General features: G+C 40.0%; 1 protein-coding gene across 1 annotated transcript in view; it reads left to right on the top strand.

The window, feature by feature from the left end:
• Positions 1-23,190, top strand: part of MFN1 (mitofusin 1) — a 210,041-nt gene that overhangs the window by 102,618 nt on the left and 84,233 nt on the right. The window contains exons 13-15 of the mRNA XM_086944376.1: positions 933-1,035; positions 3,978-4,207; positions 16,941-17,096. Coding sequence (XP_086800502.1) covers positions 933-1,035; positions 3,978-4,207; positions 16,941-17,096 — 489 coding nt within the window. The remainder of the gene's footprint in view (positions 1-932; positions 1,036-3,977; positions 4,208-16,940; positions 17,097-23,190) is intronic.

Here is a 23,190-nt window from a genome sequence, read left to right as displayed (position 1 = left end):
TATTATATTTTTTTTATTGTTAGCTAGTTTTTTGCTTATATTTTTAGTAAGTTGGCTAGATTATGAATGGAAGCATTCAGTCCTTGTAAAAAAGGTTTATTACAGTCTAATTGTGACCTCCACACCTACCGTCCGTAACATTACCTTTTATTACAGTCTAGTTGTGACACCTTAAATACCTCTTTCAGAATTTGAAGTAAATGCAAAAAACTGCTTCCGGAGCAGAACACATGACTGCCTTTTAAAGAATTAAAGGAAAGGCTAGTTTTTCAGATTCCTTCTTCTAATTATTCTATCATAAAACCCATATTTATTAGAGTTTCAATGTTACTTTGTTTAATTGAAGGTAGCATGAATCTAACTGCACATTTTAAACCACAGAAATATCTTTGATACTGATTTACATTAAGTACATTTAGAATGTGATTGCCAAAAAATTGCATGGTACCTATTGATTTGTTGATTTTTACAGTATAAATTCCACGTTGTTATACATTATCTGCAACCAGATGCTTTTGGGTAGAAAGAGCAAGAATCATTAATGAAATGGGGGTGTGAGATGGAGAATGATGGCGTGACAATGCATCATAAGGAATAAGAATACCTCCTTCCGTACGTAAAAAGGATAATGCAATCCTATGAGTCTTCTTACACATTAACTCAGCCTCTTATCCTGTTCCTCTATATGATTACAGGGTCCACTGTGACTTGCATTAACCTTACAACATGCGGTAGGGGAGATTTTATCCTACATATATGCTACTTATAAAAGAGTTTTGCAATTCACCCCCTTTTTGCACAGTCCAAACATTGATTTTTAGGGATTTATGTAATCTTTGTAATTTTCAATTAAAAGAATGTTACTGAGATGTCTTCTTGATTGTTTCAATGTTATTTTATACATACAATTAACATAATTTGTTAAACATTAGGAACTTAACCAGCACCTCGAAGAAAGTATGGGAAAGAAATTGGCAAATCGCTGTTCTAATGCAGTCAATGCTTCCATGTTGAAAGCACAAGAAGAAATGATTGGTAATATATTTTTCCTAATTTGCGATACGTTGATATTATTTCTTTAGGCTGCAAATGTGTGTGCTTGAGTGTAATTGAGATCCTGTAGCATTTTAGTTTTACATAATACTTTTCTTCTTGGGCAGCCTAACCTTGTTCTTCGAAAAGAACAGTTCCTGAGCTGTGAAGCATGAGACACTTTGAGTCGTTTAAATGGAAAAAGAAGTAGGAAAGCAGTGCAGATAGTCTAGGGTGATGAAGTCCTTTGTGGACAAAACACATTGGCTGGGCTGAATGGCATTTGTTAAAGAAATCAGTAAAACTGGTTTTGGTTATTAACACACGACTCCTTCGCTCAATGATGGGCTGCATTTGATTAGATGTTTTATATTTGAGACTTTCTCAAGCAATATATGTTTTCTGTGCTTTTGAACTTCCATTACTGAAATGAGATGGACACATTGTGAATATTACCACTCCTTTTTCAGTGGTGTAAGTGTGTATTGATTTCTATATCTATTAGGTTAGTTCTTCCTTTTTTGAAAATTACTACTTGTGCTTCATGATAACCGAGAGAAGTTGTTTGAACCTACAACGTTGATCTGTTAAGCAAATGAAAACCTACAAGGTAGCTTAATTTGATGCCTCCCATCAGCAAGCCAGTCACTACCAGAATGTTCCAATATTTCACCATTACTGTCATCTAATTGATTCACTTGATTGTCATGGCCCAAAGTCAATGATTACCAAGCATAATAGCCCATATTCTTCATATTCCAGTTAATCTGATGGGTACAGGACTATCCAGAACGATCAACAATATTAAAGAAGCTGATCTGCCCAAAAATGACAAACAAGAAATCCTGCGAAATACCAAACCAAACTGGATTATGATGCCAGAAAGGAGTCCTTATCTCTTGGCCAAGCAGCACAAATACACTGCTGAATAATGCCCTCTTTTCTTTGCTATTGCCACCATATCTTTCAGTATTCTTTGATCCTCTCTATAGTACACCAGGATATTCAGAATGACCTTGTCCATCAACCAGCTCTGCATCACTCTCAACCTTCAGCCAGTGATGAAAGTGATGGAAATTACAACTATGAAGTAGACTGGTTTTAGCTTTTTACTCCAGATTCTTTGCGGTACAGAGGCATTCAAACTACTCCTGATCTTTTGTTACATCAAGAAATATCATCATCCACATTAAGGAGCAACAGAGGGAATACTACAGTCAGGTCGCCCTCCACTCAAAAGCAAACAATATGCTGAATGGACCTGACTGCTTAGGACATACTGCAACTCATTCAATTCTTGGGGGCAGGATAATAATGTCTCCGCCCAACAGCTGGCTTTTATCAATTGCCACTTGTGTCCAATCCTAAATGTCCAAAAGCTTTTTATATACGTTTATCAGCCCACCCCATTTGTACCCCCACTTGAAGGTGTGTACAAAGAAAGAAAAAATGTGTGAAAAGGTCAGAAAGTACCTCACGTAAGCATCAGCAATGGAGCTGCTGGTAGGTACTCAACAGTTTGCTCATGTTTCTCATCATCAGTGACCTTCTTACCAGTGAAAGAAAATATCTAGTGTCTAATGTAAAATGAAAATAGGAAGTGAAGAAAAGATACAAAAAGTTTGCACAGAAAAGTGCTTGTGTCAAACTAGACCCCGTGGTATTGGAAAGCATACCCACATTTTTCCAAAATAAAAATGAGTTGGGACTCACATGCACATGAGCCCACTCAAGATTAAAAGACGAACTGCATGTTACAGACCACTTTAAGATAGTCCTACATGTTTAATTGCTTTCATTCCGTTGCAGCAATTTAATCAGGGTTCGGTGCCGAACTTCACCTCACTGGACTGACAATTTAAGCTACGGGTGACTGGTGGTAGCCCTCAAAATTCATACTGGCTTCCCACCTTCTAGGGGGTATCCTGCAATCGTAAGTCCACCAACGACACAGACTGTTGTCGTCAGTAAACGGCATCTTCGCGTGCAATCGGTTTTGCCTCCTCCCGAAGATTTGAATGAGTTGCAGTATGTTCTAAGCAGTCCGTTCTATTCAGTATATTGTTTGACGTCCACAAATATGACTGTAGAACATTACAAGATGGTTGCTTTGGCCCAGTCTCCGTGTCTCCGGAAAGGGGCTAGTTTAATGGTGATAGATTTTAGCAGCTGATAAAGAGGAACGCCACACATGAACTTCATGGTCCTTTGACCCATTCTTTTGCCAGTGTAACAAAGTGATGTTCAGCAGAAAGTAGGAAAGAATTAGCATTCTAGTCAGTGGTTAGAGACAAGTTATTTCGAACATATGGTACAAAGAACCAGTACTTTCTCTCCAGCCACAACTTACAACTGCCAATAACTGTGTTGTAAGTGAAGGTTGTGTGTACTCTACAGTCAGTGTTGTAATAGCTCACAGCATCCTCCAGGTTACTGTAGATATTGATCCCACCACCTCTCCTTATTTGCTACGTGGAATAGCCTAACCCTCCAGTGGTATTAGTGTGGGGCCCTTGCTGGTACACCTTTTTAGTATTTACATGACCCAGACACTTTGAGATTACTTCCTAACAGAGGTGGATACTACAGAAAATGAAATGAAGGTAGTGAAGTTATATAGCATTGTAATGGAGCATGGGAAGAGCCATATGGCACCCCCTATAAAAATCTCACTATTTAATGTTTATATTTATTTATTTAAAAAGCACGAGTCTGGCTTCATTACAAAGAAAGATGAATGCTGCTGCTCTACATTTTCTGAAGCGTATTTGAGGAAAGGGAGAGCACATCTTTGAAATTATATTCCAGTAAATGCTTTAGCTGCTATATTTGGCTCTAAGATAGTTTGGTATTGTGTATATTTTTGAATTGATCTTTGTCTCTTTTTCATTTACATCACACTGCTTGTGTGAAGTGATCTAACATGCAAAATATTTTTCTTCCAGACCATGTCAAATGTCTCTTACCACCAGAAGTTCGGAATGGTCTCTACTTTCTAATTCCTTGCAAGAAGTTTGACCTTAGCTATGACTTGAACTGTGACAAGTTGTGCTCTGATTTTCAAGAGGATATTGAGTTTCATTTTTCTCTCGGATGGACTTCAGTTGTTAATCGTTTTTTAGGTCCAAATGATACTCGCAGACTACTTCTAAGATTTGCAGAGCCCACCTTCCAGGTATGCAGCTGTAATTCTCGGAGTGATCAAAGCTGTGCAGGCTTTATGGTAGCAACGACTTCTATGATACTAAGCCTGCAACATATATACTTATCTGCTATTTTCTGGTGTCTTACATGTAAGTGGCTATGCTGCCCCCATTTCTCCTAGAAGCACATGTTCTCCTAATTTACGACCTGTTCTAACTTTCTTTACTTAGTCATATAGGGATTCCAAATCTGCATCCTTGTCCAGAATTTATGCTGAGTATTTATACTCCAGATCAGCCAATGAACATGCAAACATCTGACTGGCAAATCTCTGCTTTGATTGTTCCTCCGTTTGCCAAATACCAAATGGAGATATCATAAGCCACTAGCTCAATTTCCACCAATACCTCCCTTCATTATTGTATTTAACTTTCAGACATGCTCTGAATTTCTCTAATTTCTTCTACAATGTAATGTATCCACCTCTTTCCTTGTTAATATGCATGTATTACAGTTTGATCTAAATTTGAACTCATTGAAGATCATAAATGCACTTTAAGTGGTATACTGTTGTTGCTGGAGTAAAGCCACACCCACATGTGTTATGTTTGTGCAATACAAGACTAGTTCTTTTTTTGAGGCAGGGTGAAAGGTGGGTGGTGTTGAGGGACACTTACCTTATGAATTAAATCTAGCCTTCAGGGGAATCAATGAAAACATGCCTATGAAAGGGTGTTCTACATAATCTCATCTTTTTTGGGTTTTGTAAGAAAAATCCAGTTAACAAAATGTAGAGTACACTATATTTGCAGAAAACACCAGAGTACTATACCCTTTTTAAAACTGCAAAATAAAAAGGATATTTAGCCTACGTACACCACACCAAATTAGACCATGTTCCCCTAAGGAACTCCAGCCTTCTCACAATGCACTGCAGGGCCGAAAACGTTTTTGTTTTTTTTTGGACTCCGAGAAGGATTCCCCAAACGAAGTTGCCTTCCTAAGACTGCTTTGTTGTTGAAACCCTGTACTTTTCATGGCATCTTTTAGCTTAATTTTCAAACCAAAAGAGTGAAAAAGGAGACACGTTTGGAAAACATTACCATTTCACTATCATTACACTACATTATAAAATGTGGTAAGGTAACGCTAATGCAGATAAAAATCAATACTTTAATTCTGTAGCCCTGTATGTACAACCAAATAAGATTATAAAGGGGTCCTCACCCATGTTTTCTGGCCTGCATCATTATTGGACATCCAAACCGGAATGATGGTGCCTCTGTTAGCTCAATCAGAGACTTGAACGCTCTAGATATTGATGAGATGGAGGAACAAAATTACCTATGGTGTAACCATACAAACTGACTTTAATGATGATCACCCAGATTAGGTTAAAAACACTTAAATCTATAGCAGTACTGTTACTGGAAGCTATAGAGTGATAATGGCTTCTGTTTCACTTTTCTGGTCTACATGGTGCAGCTATCATTGTGTTACCCATGTGGGTCGGGCAGCCTTCATCAGGACCAAAATATCTCTAAACAATATATATGGAATCCACTAGTGATTCTCAGGTTGTAAGACATGCACACCCTCATGCAGACTTGCACTCATGGGAAGACACATTTGTCATTTCTAGCGGGGGTAGTATTCAGCCCCATAATTGCTTGTTAGAACTGGCTCTGTAGTCGCACTTATGTCAAGAGACCTACTTTGGGTCTTCATATAGAGTGGCAACCACTGCAGGGTCAACCTGTGGGGTTTATCCCCTTACAGTGCACAACCGAAGGCTATGCGCATTTAGGGTTGGGGCCCTAGCACGCAGTTGAGTGTAGGGCGTGGCTGATCCCCAGAGGGAGTTGGTGGCAGGGCTTAGCCAGAGGCCTGACCCTGTGGACCAAGCCCTGCTATGCAGGGGTTATGGTGAGCGCCCGTTGAGCACTGTGCCAGGGCCAAACTCTTTGGCCAACAACTGTACCAGGGCTCAGTACCACAATACCCAGTGAGGTTCTAAAAAAACATTGAAGGAAAAATAATGAGAAGGGTCTGCTCATAGACTAGATCCTGCAGCTAACTGTCATTGTGCATGCTATAGGTCTGCACAGGGAGTTGTCTGGCTGTAGTATGTTGGGGGCTGGAACAAATATATGCTATGCAAAGCTAAAGGTCATGAGCAGTGAAGGGGAGGCAGGGCTCAAAACATCCACTCGCCCGCTCGCTTTTACGAGCCAGATTTAATAGGGCAAGCTATTTTTAAGTCCTTTCTGAGGAGTAGGAAGACTAACTTTTGACCTCTGTCTCTGAAAGCCGAGCAAATGTGACAAGAGAGCAAGATTTAAAGCCGCGTTTCTGCTCTGCCCGCAGTACAATTTCTAAATTGCACTGGCTACCAGTAATTAGACGCATTGAATTTAAGACTCTTTGTTTTGCGTTTAAAATTCTTAAAACTGATACCCCTACCATCCTCCAGCACCTCCTGACTTTGTACACCCCTTCACGCAGCCTCCGTTCTGCCGGTCAGAATCTAGCACTTGTCCCACGTTTCCAAAAATGCAGATTAGGTGGCCGTTCGTTTACGGTGCTAGCCTCCAAACTGTGGAACACGCTTCCTGTCTACATTCGCTCTTTAGAAGATCTTTTTGCTTTCAGGAAAGCTGTTAAAACTTATCTTTTCCCCCTGCCTTATTAAAAACTCCCTACTTTGTTTGATTCTGTTAGTTATGTTACCTTTCAGATATAGCGCCGGGACGCCCCTTCGCTGGGGCAGCTGTGCGCTCAAAAATTTAATTAACATAACATAAAGGCATATTTTGTTGCACACGAAGGGAATGAGCAATACAAATTTGGACTGTAATTTGCATTAGTGTAGTTAGTGAGCCTCTCGAGCTGCTTCCCAGATTCTGTCAACAGCAAAAATCATCCAAGAGAAATTCATCATCTACCCAATGCTATATACCCAGGTTCATTTTGGAGTGAAATCTCGTTGGTGGAAATCATTTTACACTAAAATAAAAGCGCAGCAGGCTGCATCACTTTCCCTCCCCTTTACTTACCCTTTTGGTTTGTCTCAACCTTTCCCACCCCTTCTCATATTATGAATAACCTTTCTGGGCAATTTACTTGAGTTCCAAAGATGGTGGAACCTTAAAAATGCAGATCCATACTGTTTTGATGTGCCTGAGATATCAAAGATGTGCCTCAGAGGAGTATGACTTCCCAAGACGTGCTAAGAAACTGATTGGGCTGGACTTTTAACTAAGTAAATGTGACATAGCAAAATACTGGACATCCCCGTGGCCCCACCAGTGAGAGAAGGGCTCTAAGAGGTAAACAGGTGTGCTATAATGGATACATTAGTATACCTAGTGAAAGGATGCACCTATAACCATGCCAAGATTTGGGAACCTTAGGCAAACCCCTTCTATCTATGTATATGAACCAAACGCATACCAGTGCTCCAAATAGGACCTGTATGAAAATGATAAGCTAAATGCTTGCTTGCCCATCTGTGCTCTTGTGATACCATGCCACAGTTGGTATATTGTTAAGTATGCAAATCCAAATTAAAATATATGATAAAGCTGTGCACCTCAAACACAATTTGTTTCAGAGAAATGCCAATACATGCTGCTAACCCAGCTGAGTCTTTGGCTGCAGTTATAGTCTAATTTGAGGTGATCATACCTTCTTGCATGTCATTTAACATGTCATGAGTAATGTAATTTGTAAAGTCATAAGCAGTGAATTGGGAGAGAGCAAGCTATAGTTAGCTCCATAAACATTAATAGTTATCTTATTTCAACGCCTAACTATAACGTCACTTTAATGTAGAAACGAATGCTGTACTTATGTAGACATCTGTCTATGTTTAGCCTCTTTAAAATGCATTGTGCCTCAAATTACTAAGAACACTTGGCTCCCCTTGCATTTCTAACCATCTGGTTTCATGCCTGCATTAATATCTTAGGGAATATTTACTTCAGCCTGCTTTTCTGAAAAGGTGTTAAATTCAACAGCTTATGCCAACAAAATGGAGTTCAGCGGTGCCTCACTTTTGTCTTCAGCAACTAGAGCACTCACATTTTGTATTCATTAGAAATTTGTGGTAAAGCTGCAGTTGATCACTGAATTTGCTGAAAACAAAAACAAAGATTTAAATTACATTATAATCCGGATCTGAAATGAGATAAGAACTAATGTTAAAAAAACAAAAACCCACTGAAATTCACCACTTACACTTAAGTGAACTATTATATGCACCCTCCTCATGCACTACTTATGACCTCATATATTACATCACTCATGACATGTTAAATGATACCAATGATGACATCACTGATGACATCTCAAATGACACTATTGGTTACATTACTGAGGGTGCATGTAGTCATTGTGACAGCATACAGTGCTATCACCTATCAAGTGATAATGGGTATAACCTTCACCCACATGCTGGATACAAGCCACCCACATCTGGTGGATGTTTTTTACTGTTATTCGCTCAACAAACAAACAAAATGCCTTCATAGACTTTAAAGGATTCTCCCTCTTTTTAGGTGCTGCGTAGCCAGCGTATGCCCTGTCTCTTCAAAGCATGTTTACAGTATAGTGGGCTGCAGCCCACCCATAGCTCACCATTGGTTAGCTTCAGCGTGGCTTACATTTGCTTCTTTTCGATTTGTCAGGGCATGAATGCGACATGTTATGTCTTGAGTTTGTCCCACCCCAAGAGCTAGAAGGAATTACTTGTGTCCTTACACTGCGCTCGTTTTTTGGGTCTACTTTTTTCTTTGTTTTCAGGAACTCCATATGAGTGTTTGTGCTTTCAGGCCATCTTCCATATCCACCTCAATGTTGCTTCTTTTCCCCCACAACCCACTTCTCTTGTCCGTTACTTCACCCCCCTCGTTCCTGTCCCAGTTTCATGCCCCCATCTACGCTCATTCCCTGTTTCCTCTCCCTCCACCCACCTTTGTGTCTGTTTCTTCTTCCCCCATCCGCTCATACCCATTTATTGTTTAGTTTTGTTTCTCATACATCTCACACATCCATATTGCAAACATATGCACACCCTTTACCTAGCAAAGGCGCTCAGCAGTTCCAAAAGCGTTTTCCTCCACACTCTAATTACGTTGTAAACCACAGACACAGTAACCAAGCATGGAACCTATTAGCAGGTGGTAATGTCTTTTCTAATTTAAATATAAAATAAAGCACCAACGTAGAAAAAATACCAGCACAGCCAGCATCTAACAGGCAGCAGCTGCCTTGGAACAGCACTGATCCTTTGTGGCAGAATGTAGATATGCAAAAGCACAGTGCACGCACAGTGCACGTCAAATAGTTTTGAATAGTTTGAACCACGTCAACCAGTGTATTCTGAATTGTATTTACAATGTTATCGTTAGTGCAGGAAGCTTTTTCTGTGTTTCAATCCTCGATTTCACTTCACTGTCCTAAAACTCACATCTATTTAGCCGCTGGGTTGTCGTTGTGACCAGGCACCCAGCGGGTGAAAGACGGCCTCTTCAGTGAACGTTGAACACAAAATGTATGACACACTGTGTCAAGAAGTGCTAGCTACTTGTGGCGCGCTGTTATTACTGAAAGCCTCACACAATAGAGGTCCTAAATAAACAGCAATTGTGTTTATGTAGCGAGAATGTAATCTCTTGATGTGTGTTTTCCTAACAAGAAGCGCATTTGGCTATTTGTATTAACGCTTCGATTTCAATGTCTTTCTAAATGTACCATTTTGACAGTGGCTGCTTCACTTTGTTGTGAGGGGCAGCGAGTGTGAAGGGTGCGGTGAAATGGATCTGGGTAAAACGTTTGATTTTAACCCCCTTCTAGTCCATTGCAATATTCCAGCACTCTAAATTGTACATCTGAATGAGTCAAGAAAAGTTGTGGCAACCAATACAAAATACATCTCTCCAATATATGAGAGCAGAAACAAAAACTTTGAAATCTTTTGGTTTGGAAATGAAAGAGGATTTTCTCAAAGTATAGTTAACCAGGTATTTAAAGGTCCAACAATTTTCCAATATTCTCTTTTGGAAAGGCAGCACCAGGAACAATAACCACAAAATAATTTTTCACAAGAAGAACCCACAGAAAAACCGGGGCTTTCAACAACCTTCTGTGACTACCGGTAAGGCCTCCTCCGCAAAAAAGATTACTCTCTTACATCGCCGTTCAGTCCCTTGGTGGGAGATCATTTCCAATAATTTTTCCTCATGCCAGAATATAACAAAAGGCTGTTGGGTCATCAGTATAGCCAAATCTGGATATAGTCTCAAATGTTATTCTTCCCCACCTTCCCATTCCACCAAGGTGTTGAAACCAACTTGAATTGACTGACTCAGGAGATGCATATTCTTCTTTTAAAAAGAGTTTGTAGCAAGTCCCCAGGCTGGAAAAGAATGACTGAATTTACTCCTGTTATTTTTAGCTTCATGAGTAAAGCCAGAATTTACTCCTGTTATTTTTAGTTTCATGAGTAAAGCCAGATCTGAGTTTGATCCCATAGAGGAACTAAAATTTGCCAACAGATCAGTCAATAATTGAGAAATTCTGCATGCTGGCTATTGAACAAGTTACCCCGGTATCTGTGCGGAAATTTATTGGCATCAGTAGATGTTCAAGATGCATATTTTTACATCTCCATCTGCAGTACCCACTGAAAGTTTCTCAGCTTTCGAGCGGGACTTCTCCAAGAGGATTTTCCAAATGTAAGGCAAGGGTAGCAGCAGTGCTGTGGAAGGGTGGAATATTTGTCAAACCATGACAATTGGCTTGTAAAAGACATCTCTGAATCAAAACTTCAAAAAGGAATGCATACTACCTTGGCTCTTATGTACCACATGATCTTCAGATCAAGTCATCAGAATCGATCCTACACTCGGTGAAAAGAATATAGTACCTGGGAATCACAATAGGTAGAGTACAAGCAAAAGTGTCTCTGAGGAAATACTTTCATCCTTAAGTATGGAGATTGTTTCACTGAAAACAGTAATAGTCCCATCGATCAGACCAGTATCTTACCTCCTGGCCAGTATGGCTGCATGGATTTTCTGAGTTCCCAAGGCCAAACTAAATATGCGCTCCATTATAATAGTGCCCAAGGGATCAATGGTGTCAGAAGACGAGGGACTGGGAAGAGACCATAAGACCTCTACTATTCAGTCTCTTGGTTGGTGGTGCAATGGAGTAAACGTGCTGAGGGTATCCCTATCCAGAAACCTACCACTCCTCTCTCAGTTGTCAAAGACAAATCACTGGAGCATTTTCACAACTTAGGCTGTCTGCAGATCAACTTCTGTGCTGCTGGAGAAATCAAAACCGCTGTACCTCTGCATTTGGATTCTCAAAGCCAAAATCCAGGAACAATGCTTCTTTGTTAGGCTGGCACAGTACATTCAATGATGCTTTTATTCTGATCCCCTTTCTACCAGAGTCATCATCAAAATGATACAGTGCAAAATAATGATGGCACTGGACTGGCTGAGGTAGTGATGGTACCACTTGTTGCTTCTACCTAACAAGAGACTACTGCTCAAATCGGACTTGGTTTCCAAGATGTGGAATAGGCTTTTCCATCCCAGTGCACACCTGACTGACTTGCTTCTTAGTACCTACAACATGGCCACCTGAATAGTCCAGATGACTACATGAATATATTGAAAGAAGCAACAAGTCCATCCACTTGCTGCTCATATGCTTTTAACTGGATGAGGTACTGCACATGGTGCCTTAGAAAACAAGTGGAACTGAGAACTTGTGAAGAAGACTGTATTACATTATCTTCTTTGTAAACTCTGGCCATCAGTTCTCATCTTTTAAAGTGTATTTAGCTGTCATCATTATAGTTGGGATTGAAGAGGGCTAAAATTAAACGCCCTTACGCACTGGAAATCCTGTTACTTTCTGCTGTAGACAGCTTTTACTACTGCCATTGCGGAAACACTGGGAAGAGTGGCCTCTCCGAACCAAAAACGTCACTGGGTTGCCAATACACGGTTATGGCAGCAGGCACATTTAAGGCCTGTACAAGCGCATAACGCGAGAAACATTACTCCCCTTATCAGAACTGAGGCTCAAATGGGAGTCTGACCTTGAGGAGGATATCCCAGAGAAGACCTGGGGGGAATTAGTAGAGAGAGCGTGGAAGAGTACCTGGAATGCCAGGTTTCTACATCCACATCCTACACAGGGTACACCTCACCCCGGAAAAAATAAATAAGTATTTCCTGACACAGACAGTGGCTTGCCGCGCTGCAATAGAGAAGACGCAGATTTCACGCATATGGTCTGGGACTGCCCATTCCTAGACACCTACTGGGAAGAGGTACCGTCGTTAGTGGTTGACCTCACTGACAGACGTAGCACAGACTCAGAAATACTGTATTTTACATTGGTTCCCTCACACGTCCAAGAATAAAGTCACAAGCAAGTTCCTAGATATCACCATGCATTGGAAGGCGAAGAAGGGCCCCAGTGTAGCACGGTGGAAAGCTGAGGTTTTCAAATGGGCAGGATGTGAAGGTGTGACTAGACTGCGGATAGCTGTAAGGACAGAAAGTGAGAGGGCACTAGAGGCGGCAAGAGCTTGGGAAGGGTTAGTTACAGATCTTAAATCTCCTAAGGACACTGAGGACGGAGACGTCGTAGGTGCCTCCCCGGACATATTAGACTAAACTGCATGCAACTGTAGGTATCTTGGGCCTGGAGAGTTGCTACCAGGAACGGCATTTTACCGCCTGGACTGGTTGTGATCCCCTATGGAGCTAACCCAATCCATGTAAACGCACAAACTGGGGAACTAATCTATGGTACATTAATGTCCTGAACATAAGAGACACGCCTGGGGGATGGATGAGGGGAGAAAGTGTGGGGGGGGGGGTAGTTGTAGGAAGGGAGTTCTACACCTGGGACTGCATACCTGTAAGGAAGTGGTACTTTGTGTGAACACTGAATTAACTGTGTATACTGACCGACCACTACTCTGTATGTAACTTGCTGTATTAATGGTATCCCATGCTGGCTAATGACTATGTTCCTGAGCAGCTGAGTTGTGGCAGAATACCTCCATGTAACCTTTGAGAAACCTAATGAAGTTTGATTAAAAAAAAAAGCCTTATAGTTAGGAAGAATCTTTCGCAGACATCTCTTTTGACCATCCCCTTAATAAAGTTTTTTTTGTGATGACTTGAGAAAACGCTTCCCCCCCGTCAGGAGGCCTTCCCACTGCTGTGTAGTTCCTATAAACCTATATAGACCTGCGCATTTAGACAACATACACTGTAGGATTGGTGTACGGACTGATTCTAGACACCCCTACCGTCTATATTAGCCTTTGTACCAGCTACCTCACAATGCCAATAGAAAGCCCTCTTACCAAGGAGAGAATAGTTCTTCGCAACTATCTAACATGATGACCCTGATCCCTCAGGATCGTGGAAACCGTGTGATACTTTTCGCTCAGTCACTCATGCTCACTTTTTCTCAGAGAGATGCACAGAATAAATGATGGGGACATTTTCCAATAAGCATTTATTGAACCAGCATCATTCCAGTATAAAATAGTTGTGCTGAAACACCCTTTAGACAGAAACCAATATAAATGAGTAGAAGCACTAACCGAGTTAAAGGATGGTAGATTTCTACCAACGTGCTAAAATAATGAATACAGGCAAGTATTTAAATTACATGACAGTAAAATGCGTACTCCTACGATGCGACCCTAACAAGATGTACCTAAGGGTACCAAGCATGTATGTGGTTGTAAAGCCAAGAATCCCTCTACAATAAAGTCAACCCCGTTTCATGAAGTGAGAGACTGTGGGACCCGGTCTTGGTCTCGAGATGGACACCCCGCAAGGGATGTCGGACCACTGCGAGCTAGAGTGTCTGAGTGTAGGAGCCTCAGTGTCACACCTCAGTGTGTCAGTATGGAAATCCTTTTCTTCTCTGACTACCTCAGCAAGATATGGTGTTTATATACCCAAAGTGGTACCCCCAGGGGTTCTACCTTGCTATGTCATTTCGGACTTAGCATGACGGAAGGAATTACCCTTATACGGATTTATTATGCAGGAGATGGTAGTCCTGCTGATTTTTCAAGAATACTCATGCATAATGGATAAGGCTAGTTTTCAGGGAATACCCTACGTCCTGTTAGCAGTATCGTAATTAGATGAAAGGTTAGTCTGAAGAACCGTTAAGTAGTGTAATGGTAGAGGACAATGTAGGTGAACGGTTAGGTCACCACCTGAACCTATATTGGGGTACCTATATGGGGTGCCTATATGAAACATAACACAACTTCTTGGGAACTTGACACTGTCCTTTCCAAAGTAATGATTCTCTCTTTGAACCCATGATCAAGGCAGACCTATAACATATCTAATGAAAAGTAACCTTTCCTTGTAGCTGTAACATTGATCAGAAAGGTGACTGAGCACTGAGATCTGTTTTTGAAGGAACCTAATTTGGTTTACCACCATAACAAAGTTTCCTTAAAAACCAACCCTCCTTTTCTTCCCAAAAGGATTTTAGATTTTCATATAAATCAGACAGTCTCTCTCCTAGCATTCTTTCCATAAAATACATCTGAGACATAACTAGAGCCAAATTCCAAGGGGGGGGTTATTCTTCGAGTAGTTGGCAGAGTAGAGATGCAGGAAGATGGGGTGAAAAAACAACAATGCCTCATTAACAAGCAAATGGTGTTTTAAAGACCTGTGAAGTACACAGGTGCGGCTGTATGTGTGCCCGGGAAGCTGTCTCGGACCGGGCTGCAACACACATTGGGGGGGCTGAAGCCCACTGAGCCCAATGGGCATTGCGCGCCTGACATACATGTACGGCAGAAAGATCACATCATGCGTTCGATGTTAAAAGAACTCTAAATTGTTATTTGGATAAGCCCAAATCCAACAGACAATTGAAACAGTTATTCATGGATTATGATGCAGTTAGCGCAGAATTGGATTCATCAGAAAAAAAAAATAGTCAGATGGATAGTTTATTGCATAATTATTTGCTACAAAAAGGCTGATTGACCCCTTCAGGATAAGCTCATTCTACTTGAGGCAGGGCAGTTGGTACTGCTCTCTTATGGAATATGCCTATTCCAGATATTTGTAAAGCGGAAACCTGGAGATTGGCACATACATTTGTTAGATTGCTTAACAGATACCCTGGTAGGGCACACCTCATAGTACAGCTTATTTGCTCAGTCATGGTTTTCTCTTCTTTGCGATCATCCTTGGAACCCTGCTTCGGTGAGTATAATTTACCTTGCTGTTCTGTTGCTCATGGATATCAAAGAGAATCCTGCACCAATGAAGAAAAAGTTACCACCGGTAATCCTAGTTTTGTGTAGTGAGTATCCTCTGGGAAGCCATAAAGGAACATTCTTGCCTCCCCGCTTCGAATGACTTCACGAAAAGATGATATAAAACAAGGAACAGGATATGTCAAAAGTGTTGCCTCTTATAGGCATGTTTTCATTTAAATAATTTTTTTCAGAATGCTATTCTAGGGATCCCGCACATGCAGGTAGATATTCTACTGTTTATGGATTCTGAGAGAATACCCATTACCAAGAACTAGCATTACAGGTAACTAATTTCCTTTGTTGATAAAAAGAGTTGAATGTATATAATTTATTACTTTACTTCATAACAATTAGAATAAACTGGGAAAACAGTGCAACAAATTGTAATATGAAGTGTGTGATCACGTTTTATGAAAATGCCTAATACCTAGAGTATACCTGGAGTATCACTAATATAAAAAGGCATGCATGATTTTCTATTCATTCCTCTAATCAAGGCATTGGCTATCGCTTGGCTTTGCTTTGCTTGGCTTGGCATTTTTTTTATCCCACTTTATATTTTAGAGAACAATATTTTCATTATTGTTCAAAAAACAAATGGATAAAAAAGCAGCTTTGAAAGCCTAAATAATATAAACTGAAGACTCCCAATGTGCTTACCTTTCTCTTTTTCTCTCAACCTCTGGTTCCGACTTTTGGTCCACTCACTTTGTATTTTTTGCTGCTTATTTGTGTGTATGCCTTTTTGTTTGTTTTCCCTCTCTTCTAGTATTTTATCTTCGAACTGATTTCTCTCGATTTATCCTATAATGTCCCTTGTTCCCTTCAGGACTCCTTTCTACCATGCCCTGCAATAATGTTTTCCTTTCTCCCAGTGTCCTCTGCTTTGTTGTTGTTTTTCTCTGGTTGTACTTCTTCAAATTTAACTCTGGTCCTATACTATACTGTGCTTGTCTTGTGCAGTGTTCCACCTCGCACATTTACTCTTCTTCTCCCCTCTTTATGTTAAAAGAAATAGGGAAAGGACTCTCATATCCAGCAGCGTTGGTCGGCCATTCCACTAGTCCAGTCATGTGTCGTAACATAATTTAAGTGATATTTTCATTCTTATGGAACATCAGATCTCTTTTGTTCTAAGTTGCTTCACTTCTTATTTGTGCAGTTTTTTTTCCTGATCTCTTGTGTTTTTTGTGTGCAGATTGTTAATTAATTTAAGCTAAAAACCTATTGGTTTATGAACCGTAGCTTTTCATGACATATCCAAAACACTGGCACGATAAGGGTTATCAACATAAACTTGTGTTTGACATTTTTAACAAATAGAAATATCTTTTCAGTACAAAAATATGCATTTCATTCACATGTTTTTCTTGAGGTCCAAGGTCCAAGGTTGCTAACTGCATGCATAATTTTCTAGATCCCTCGGACTTTAACACCCACCCCAACTGCTGCTGGCAACCCTGCCCTTAATCCTGACAATTTATCCCAAGAAGAAATCATGGCATCCATGTTAGCTGGCTTGGCTTCTTTGACATCAAGAACTTCGATGGGCGTCCTCATAGTTGGAGGAGTGGTAAGTTCTTTTGAACTTGAAATTCCACTGCTATAGCTTCAGTGGAATGGTGATAAGTCTTCTTTTCTGTGCTTTCCAATGATGGCTCATCAGTAGTGCTCCCAAACTCTGCTTAGAAACCAATGTCTATCCTGAGTCAAACAAAATATTACCCTACCGATTGTCTGTTGGATTTAAGGTATCTCTAGGAATATATGTAACAGCATTGAAGAATTCCTGGCTAGTTGTTTTTTAATCTCCGTTTCACCCTAAACATGTCTCTCTTTCAGAAAAAAAAATTCTAAAAGGATGTTCTGATTTTATTTGCAATGGGATGTCTGTGTTAGCAGAGTTAAAACGTGATTTTTGATGGCTAATGTTACAGCTCCAAGGATTGTTAATCTCATTTGCACAAAATAAAAGCAAAGAAGTGTAGTAGAGCTATCCTTGCTTCACTCACTTGGCAAAAGAGGTTGTCTCCTTGAAGTGTTTCAGGCTGCCAAACGGATGAACAAGAGCAATTCACTGTCACTTCAAAGCAAACCATCATTATACATCTATAGTTGTAATTCCATCAGCACCCAGAAATGCCAGTTGACATTGGAAATTTTAACTGGTATTGTGCATACATCTTAACTGATATTCTTGAATCCCCATTTCTTGAATGGAGCATGATTGCCTGCTTTTCCATACCGAGTATTTGATAAAATATAGACCCAAGTCAAATGTACCATCTCATAAAAAAAGAAAATCCAATGTTCTTTACGATCAACACCATCATAACGTAATGTGTGTACATGCAGTGCCAACATAAGTGCTATCAAAATCATGATCGTTCACGTTAGAAATGCAAGCAATTCATTTTTAAATCATGATCTGCTATTTCATTAAGAATCACGATCTTTGAAATATTGAATTTTGATATGAATACATTGGTGCTTTGGGTATATACTTGTTGTCACCAAGAGATAAAACTGTACCTTTGTCATGAGAAGGCTAGCTAAGATCTCGCCATGCAGGCATAACCTATAGGTCTCTAATTTTGGTCAGAATAAATCACATAATGAGTCTTTTATCTGGAGTTTCCTCGATGTCGGTCTACACTAAACATATTAGATGAAGGCCCTGAATATGACTGGGTCAGATTTTACTACCCTTGTACAAGCCCTGTTTCTTCAGAGTCTGAATTCTGTGTTGTATGTTAGTTGCCAGGTAATGACATCAGCTTTCATTATATTTCAGCAGTTCAATCAAACCTGTAATTTAAAAGGGGAAAAGTGTATGGTATTTACTGTAACATACAGATTTTATGTCATTTGCTAAAAACGAAGAATCTGTGATAATTATCACATCCAATAAATTCTGTCTGTCTTTTTTTTTTTACTGGATACGATTATCACATCTGACTCAGGCCAATTGTAATAAGGCTCCAAGGGCTAGATGTACTATTAGGAGTACCGCTTTCCTAATTGCAATTTTCTCCAAATCACAATTCGAGGATCGGTATTCCTAATGTTTGAAACTCTTGTTTCATTAGCAATATCTAGTGGGTCCCAAATAGATCTACCTCATGCATATTTCAAAGAGGTAGGTCGCAATTTGAGACCTATTATGAATCGCAGCCATCACCGTGATGGTCTTTTGGTGAGGTCAGCAGATTCATTTGCAGTTTCATTTTTTAAGAGTAGGCAGTGGTTCGTGGGACCAACGCCTGCTCTTAAAAAATATTTTCATTAACATTCTCGAAGTGGAAGGGGTTCCCAGGGGACCCCTTTCCCTTTGCGAATGGGTTACCATCAGTTTTAAACTGGTGGTAAAATATTACTGTTTTGCGACACAAAACAGTAATACATACCATACTGATTTAGTATTTGGAAGGGACGCCCTAAACATTGCCCTTCCAAATACCGAATTGCAAATGCAAAATAAATCTTGGTAGCAAGTAACCGAAATTCAAAAGCATTTTTTCACAACTGTCCCAATTCTGGGAATCGAGCGGTTTGCAACAAGAAAAAATGCTTTGTACATCTAGCCTATCTGAGTTACTTTAAATGCCAGGTGCTTAGGCAGTTCTATAAATCATCACAACGTGTTGTCATGTGTCAGGTCTGCATAAATTTGAGACAGTGCTGAAACTCAAATAAATTCCAACGATGTTCCTAACTTGCTGAAAGGAGTAATGGACCACTTATTTAGAGTATCATTCACCACAAGGTAAATAGGTTTGACTATGTTGGTGGTCATACGCTACCTCTTTTGTAGTCAGCAACACAATGCTGGTCTTAAAGGAAAGTAAGTTATTAGTATTCTTTTTTTTTTCTTGCAAATATCTGTGCATCTTGCCAATTTTGTCTTTAATAGGTGTGCATAGTCCAGACAGCTCTAATCTACATTGATTCATAGACATATTTGCTTGTTTTCATCCCATCCCAAAGGTGCGGGGTTAGCAGTACCTTTATGGACCCCCTAATAGATGCAAAAGTGTGCATGTTTAATGGACTACCAGTCTACTGAATGTTTATATGAGACATCTTTCACTTGAAAATAAAGTTTAGAGATATATATTTTCTGCTGCAAACAAGAATGACGCTGCATAGGAGCAGTGGTACCCTTGACACAAATGGCCTCTCTGAGGCTACCACTCTGCCAAGCAGGAAGAACACCTGGCCTTCTTACCATTGACTCATTTGAAACAGAGTGGGCATACAATCTGTTCTTCAAGACACATGCTGCTACACTCATAATCGATGTGGTACTAACTGGCTTATGAGTCACTGGTGCGGCCACAATTAAGGTTAAAAGTTTTCCCTTGAATGATAGAACTTGTGCTTTGTGTTCCTTTATTAATGCTGGGTTACTAATACTGGAATACAAATGAAAAGTAAAACTGTGTAAAGATGTTCTTGTTGTACATAAAACCATCAGGATTAACCCATCTATGTTGAACACTGCTTATATGAAAGCACATCGTTTTGAAAGAACCACATGTTGTGTAAAACGTGTTGAGAATCACTGGAGCACTATACAGAATTGTAGGGGCAGCACAGAGTGTCGCAGTGCATAATGTCTGCTGCAAGTAGTATCAACGACAACCTCCAAAGAAGGTCTTTGGGTCTTGGCACTAATATATGATGCTGCAGTCTGTCTGCTGCTTATCTTAGGATGTCAACAATTGTGTTAGTCAGAATATAAAAGATCTGATGAAGAGTGGGTTAAATCACCCAATCTGCCTAATTAATTCTGAAACACGAAACCTCTTGCCACAATTTGGCATCTACATTGGAGCCTGTACTTTCATGATGGCCAATGCAGAACATGCAGGTTTTATGTGAAGTAGACACTTGATATTAATTAAAGCATTCCAGTCTGATTTATGCGAAATCAGCTGTGCTCAGTAATTGGGATTTGTCTTGCTTCTTTCGATTTTTATTCCAGGGTGAAACAAAGATGGCCTTTAGCCCTCATCCTGTACATGTTTTTTTAGAACTCACCAAAACATCCAATTGAATTTATACAGTCTATCAGTATAGAGAAAATGATTTTTCAAATATAACTGTATGTAGAAGACGTTTTGATGTTCTTTTCTTATCCAGGCCGTATGATTCAAATGTATTCCCATTATCCTTGTGGAATAGAGTTCCATCATCTGAGACCAAGTCGATGTTATTAAAGTGTAAATGAGGCCTCTCCCCGAAGGCACCTTCCAGAGACTGCTCATCCAAGATGTAAAGACAATACATCAAATGCTTGTATATTGTGGCCGCCTCATGGTTCCAAAGCTGTAAAAAAAATATACAATAGAGTTTAGCCTCATAGCTGCTATTAAACATTCCTCCCCAGTGCTGCGCTGTCCATTAGAACTAGTGCTGAATGGACTGTCAATGGTCGTGCGCAGCACTGGGGAGGTAGTGCTGCCGTCGGCCAATGCACCGAGGCAGCACTTAAGGGGATAATCACTAATACTCTTCATACTGGTAACAGTGTACATTCTGACTATACTTTCAGGATTAAAACTCACTTGACTAGGTGGAGTATCCTACTTTGAATCTTCACAGGCAGTGCAAATGTAATTAAAATAAACTGTGTTTCTTCAACTTTTTTCATATAATACTTGTGGGAGTTGTGGTTGGTGAATGGGCAACAATGGTTCTTTTGAGTTAAAAAGGTGGCAGCTACAGCTATTGATTGCACACTAATATGCTGAGAAGACACTTCAGGTATTTTCAGTGACCTTTATACCGCAATCAAGGCTTAGAATGTTATGGTGCCTTGGAACTTTGAGAATATACACTCACTGATGGCTCCCAAATGATGCCCATTTGGCTCCTATATATTGAAAACTCTTGCTTATCTTGTGAGGGTTGGGCACCCAAATTCAAAGCTGGTACAGGCTCTTCATCGTTTCCAGTAACCTTGAACTGTAGTGTGCAGATTCTGTTATCAAGTCAGTCCTGTTTATATTCAAGGTTAATATAGATTTTCAGTGTCTAGCCACAACTCTTAACCCCAGTACTGTTCTTGCAGATATATGCTGCCTTTAAGAAATATGTTGTTCTAAAACCACCTTTTTCAGCTCTCTGTACAGTCTGATACAGTTTTCAATAGAGTTACCTATTTCACTGTGGGCCTTATCCAAACCCCATAAAATAAATATCGAAAATCTTTCCGAGCACGTTTATATTAGTCGCCACCCACCAGTGTATTGAATATCAAAAACGAAGGGAGATGGTTGATTCATTTTATTGTCTCTCTGGAATATAATATGGATTAGAAAAAGTAGTCTTTTCTGGTTCTTTCAAAATGATATGCTTTTATCTTAAATATACAAATACTTAAAATATGTTCAATTTTATTATTCTCTTATTCTGTCAGGAAAAGTCACACCTTCGTTCAAATCTAAATTTAAGAATAAAAAATGATTTTTATGGTTAAGGCTATTTTAAATCCTAATTCTTCAGGTTGAAGGAGCTTGTAAAAATGTTTATTTATTTTGAAAGTTTTATAGAGCGCGAACAAGATCCTTACGGATATCAGAGCGCTTTACAGAGTGTGAATGTGCATGTAAATGAATAATAATTAAAGACATTTGAGAAAGAAAGGTGTAAATGGTTACAAAATAAAAGAAAAACAATGTAAGGTGGCAACGATGCAAGGCGGTCAATATACATACAAAAAACAATATAAATAGTGTCAGGAGGAAAAGTATTGAGTTACCATAGTACAATAGTCAAAGTTCAGGTAAATTTGGTTAAGAGGAGAGCTTTTACTTCTTTTTTGAAGGATGCCGTGGATGAGATAAGTCTGATTTCCGGAGGGAGGGCATTCCATATCCTGGCGCCATTCCTGAGAAGGAGCGTTTATACGTTTTTTTTCTTGTGGAATCTCCTAGGTTTCATAAGAAGATTGTCTGCGCTTCTTGTCGCTCTTGATCCACCAGAAATTGTCAGTTTCTGCGCGAGATAACTGGGGTAATTGTGGTGTAAAGCTTTGTGGGTCATACAGGCGATTTTCAGATGTATTCTGGCTTCGTAGGGCAGCCAGTTTAAAGCTTTTAGATTGGGAGTGATGTGTGACCTTTTTTTCGAGCCTGTGATAAGTCTGGCTGCAGCATTAATAGAGGCTTTTAATGGTGCGATTGTTGATAGGGGGAGACCACAGAGGGCAGCACTTCCATATTCCACTCGTGGGATGACCAAGGCTTGGACTGCAGTTTTGAAATCCTTGGGTGGGGGGGGGGGGGGGGGGAGGAAAGGTTTCAATTTACGCAATGTGTTGATGTGGAAATTAGCTCCATTCGTTACATTGCTGATGTGATGATGCATGTTGAGATTGCCGTCGAGGGTTATGCCTAAAGATTTCGCAAACTCCACAATAGTAGGTTGAACGTTGAGAGCAGTGAGATGGTTAAGCCAGGCCTGAGTGATGGGGATTTTGGTGGGAGGAGCTATTAGGAGGAATTCTGTTTTTAGCGCATTAAGTTTGAGGTGATTCTCTGCTAGCCAGGTCTGTGTGTTCCTAGGCGTTGTGTTGATTATTTTGATGTCATCGAGGGTGTGTATTTTGAGGTAGAGTTGGGTGTCATCAGCGTACATGTGGAATTGAACATTAGATGCTT

This window comes from Lissotriton vulgaris, chromosome 11 (genome assembly GCF_964263255.1).
Source record: "Lissotriton vulgaris chromosome 11, aLisVul1.2, whole genome shotgun sequence".
Taxonomy (NCBI): Eukaryota; Metazoa; Chordata; class Amphibia; order Caudata; family Salamandridae; genus Lissotriton; species Lissotriton vulgaris.
The sequence above is the reverse complement of the archived record's forward strand: the minus strand, read 5'-3'. Positions and strand labels throughout refer to the sequence as shown.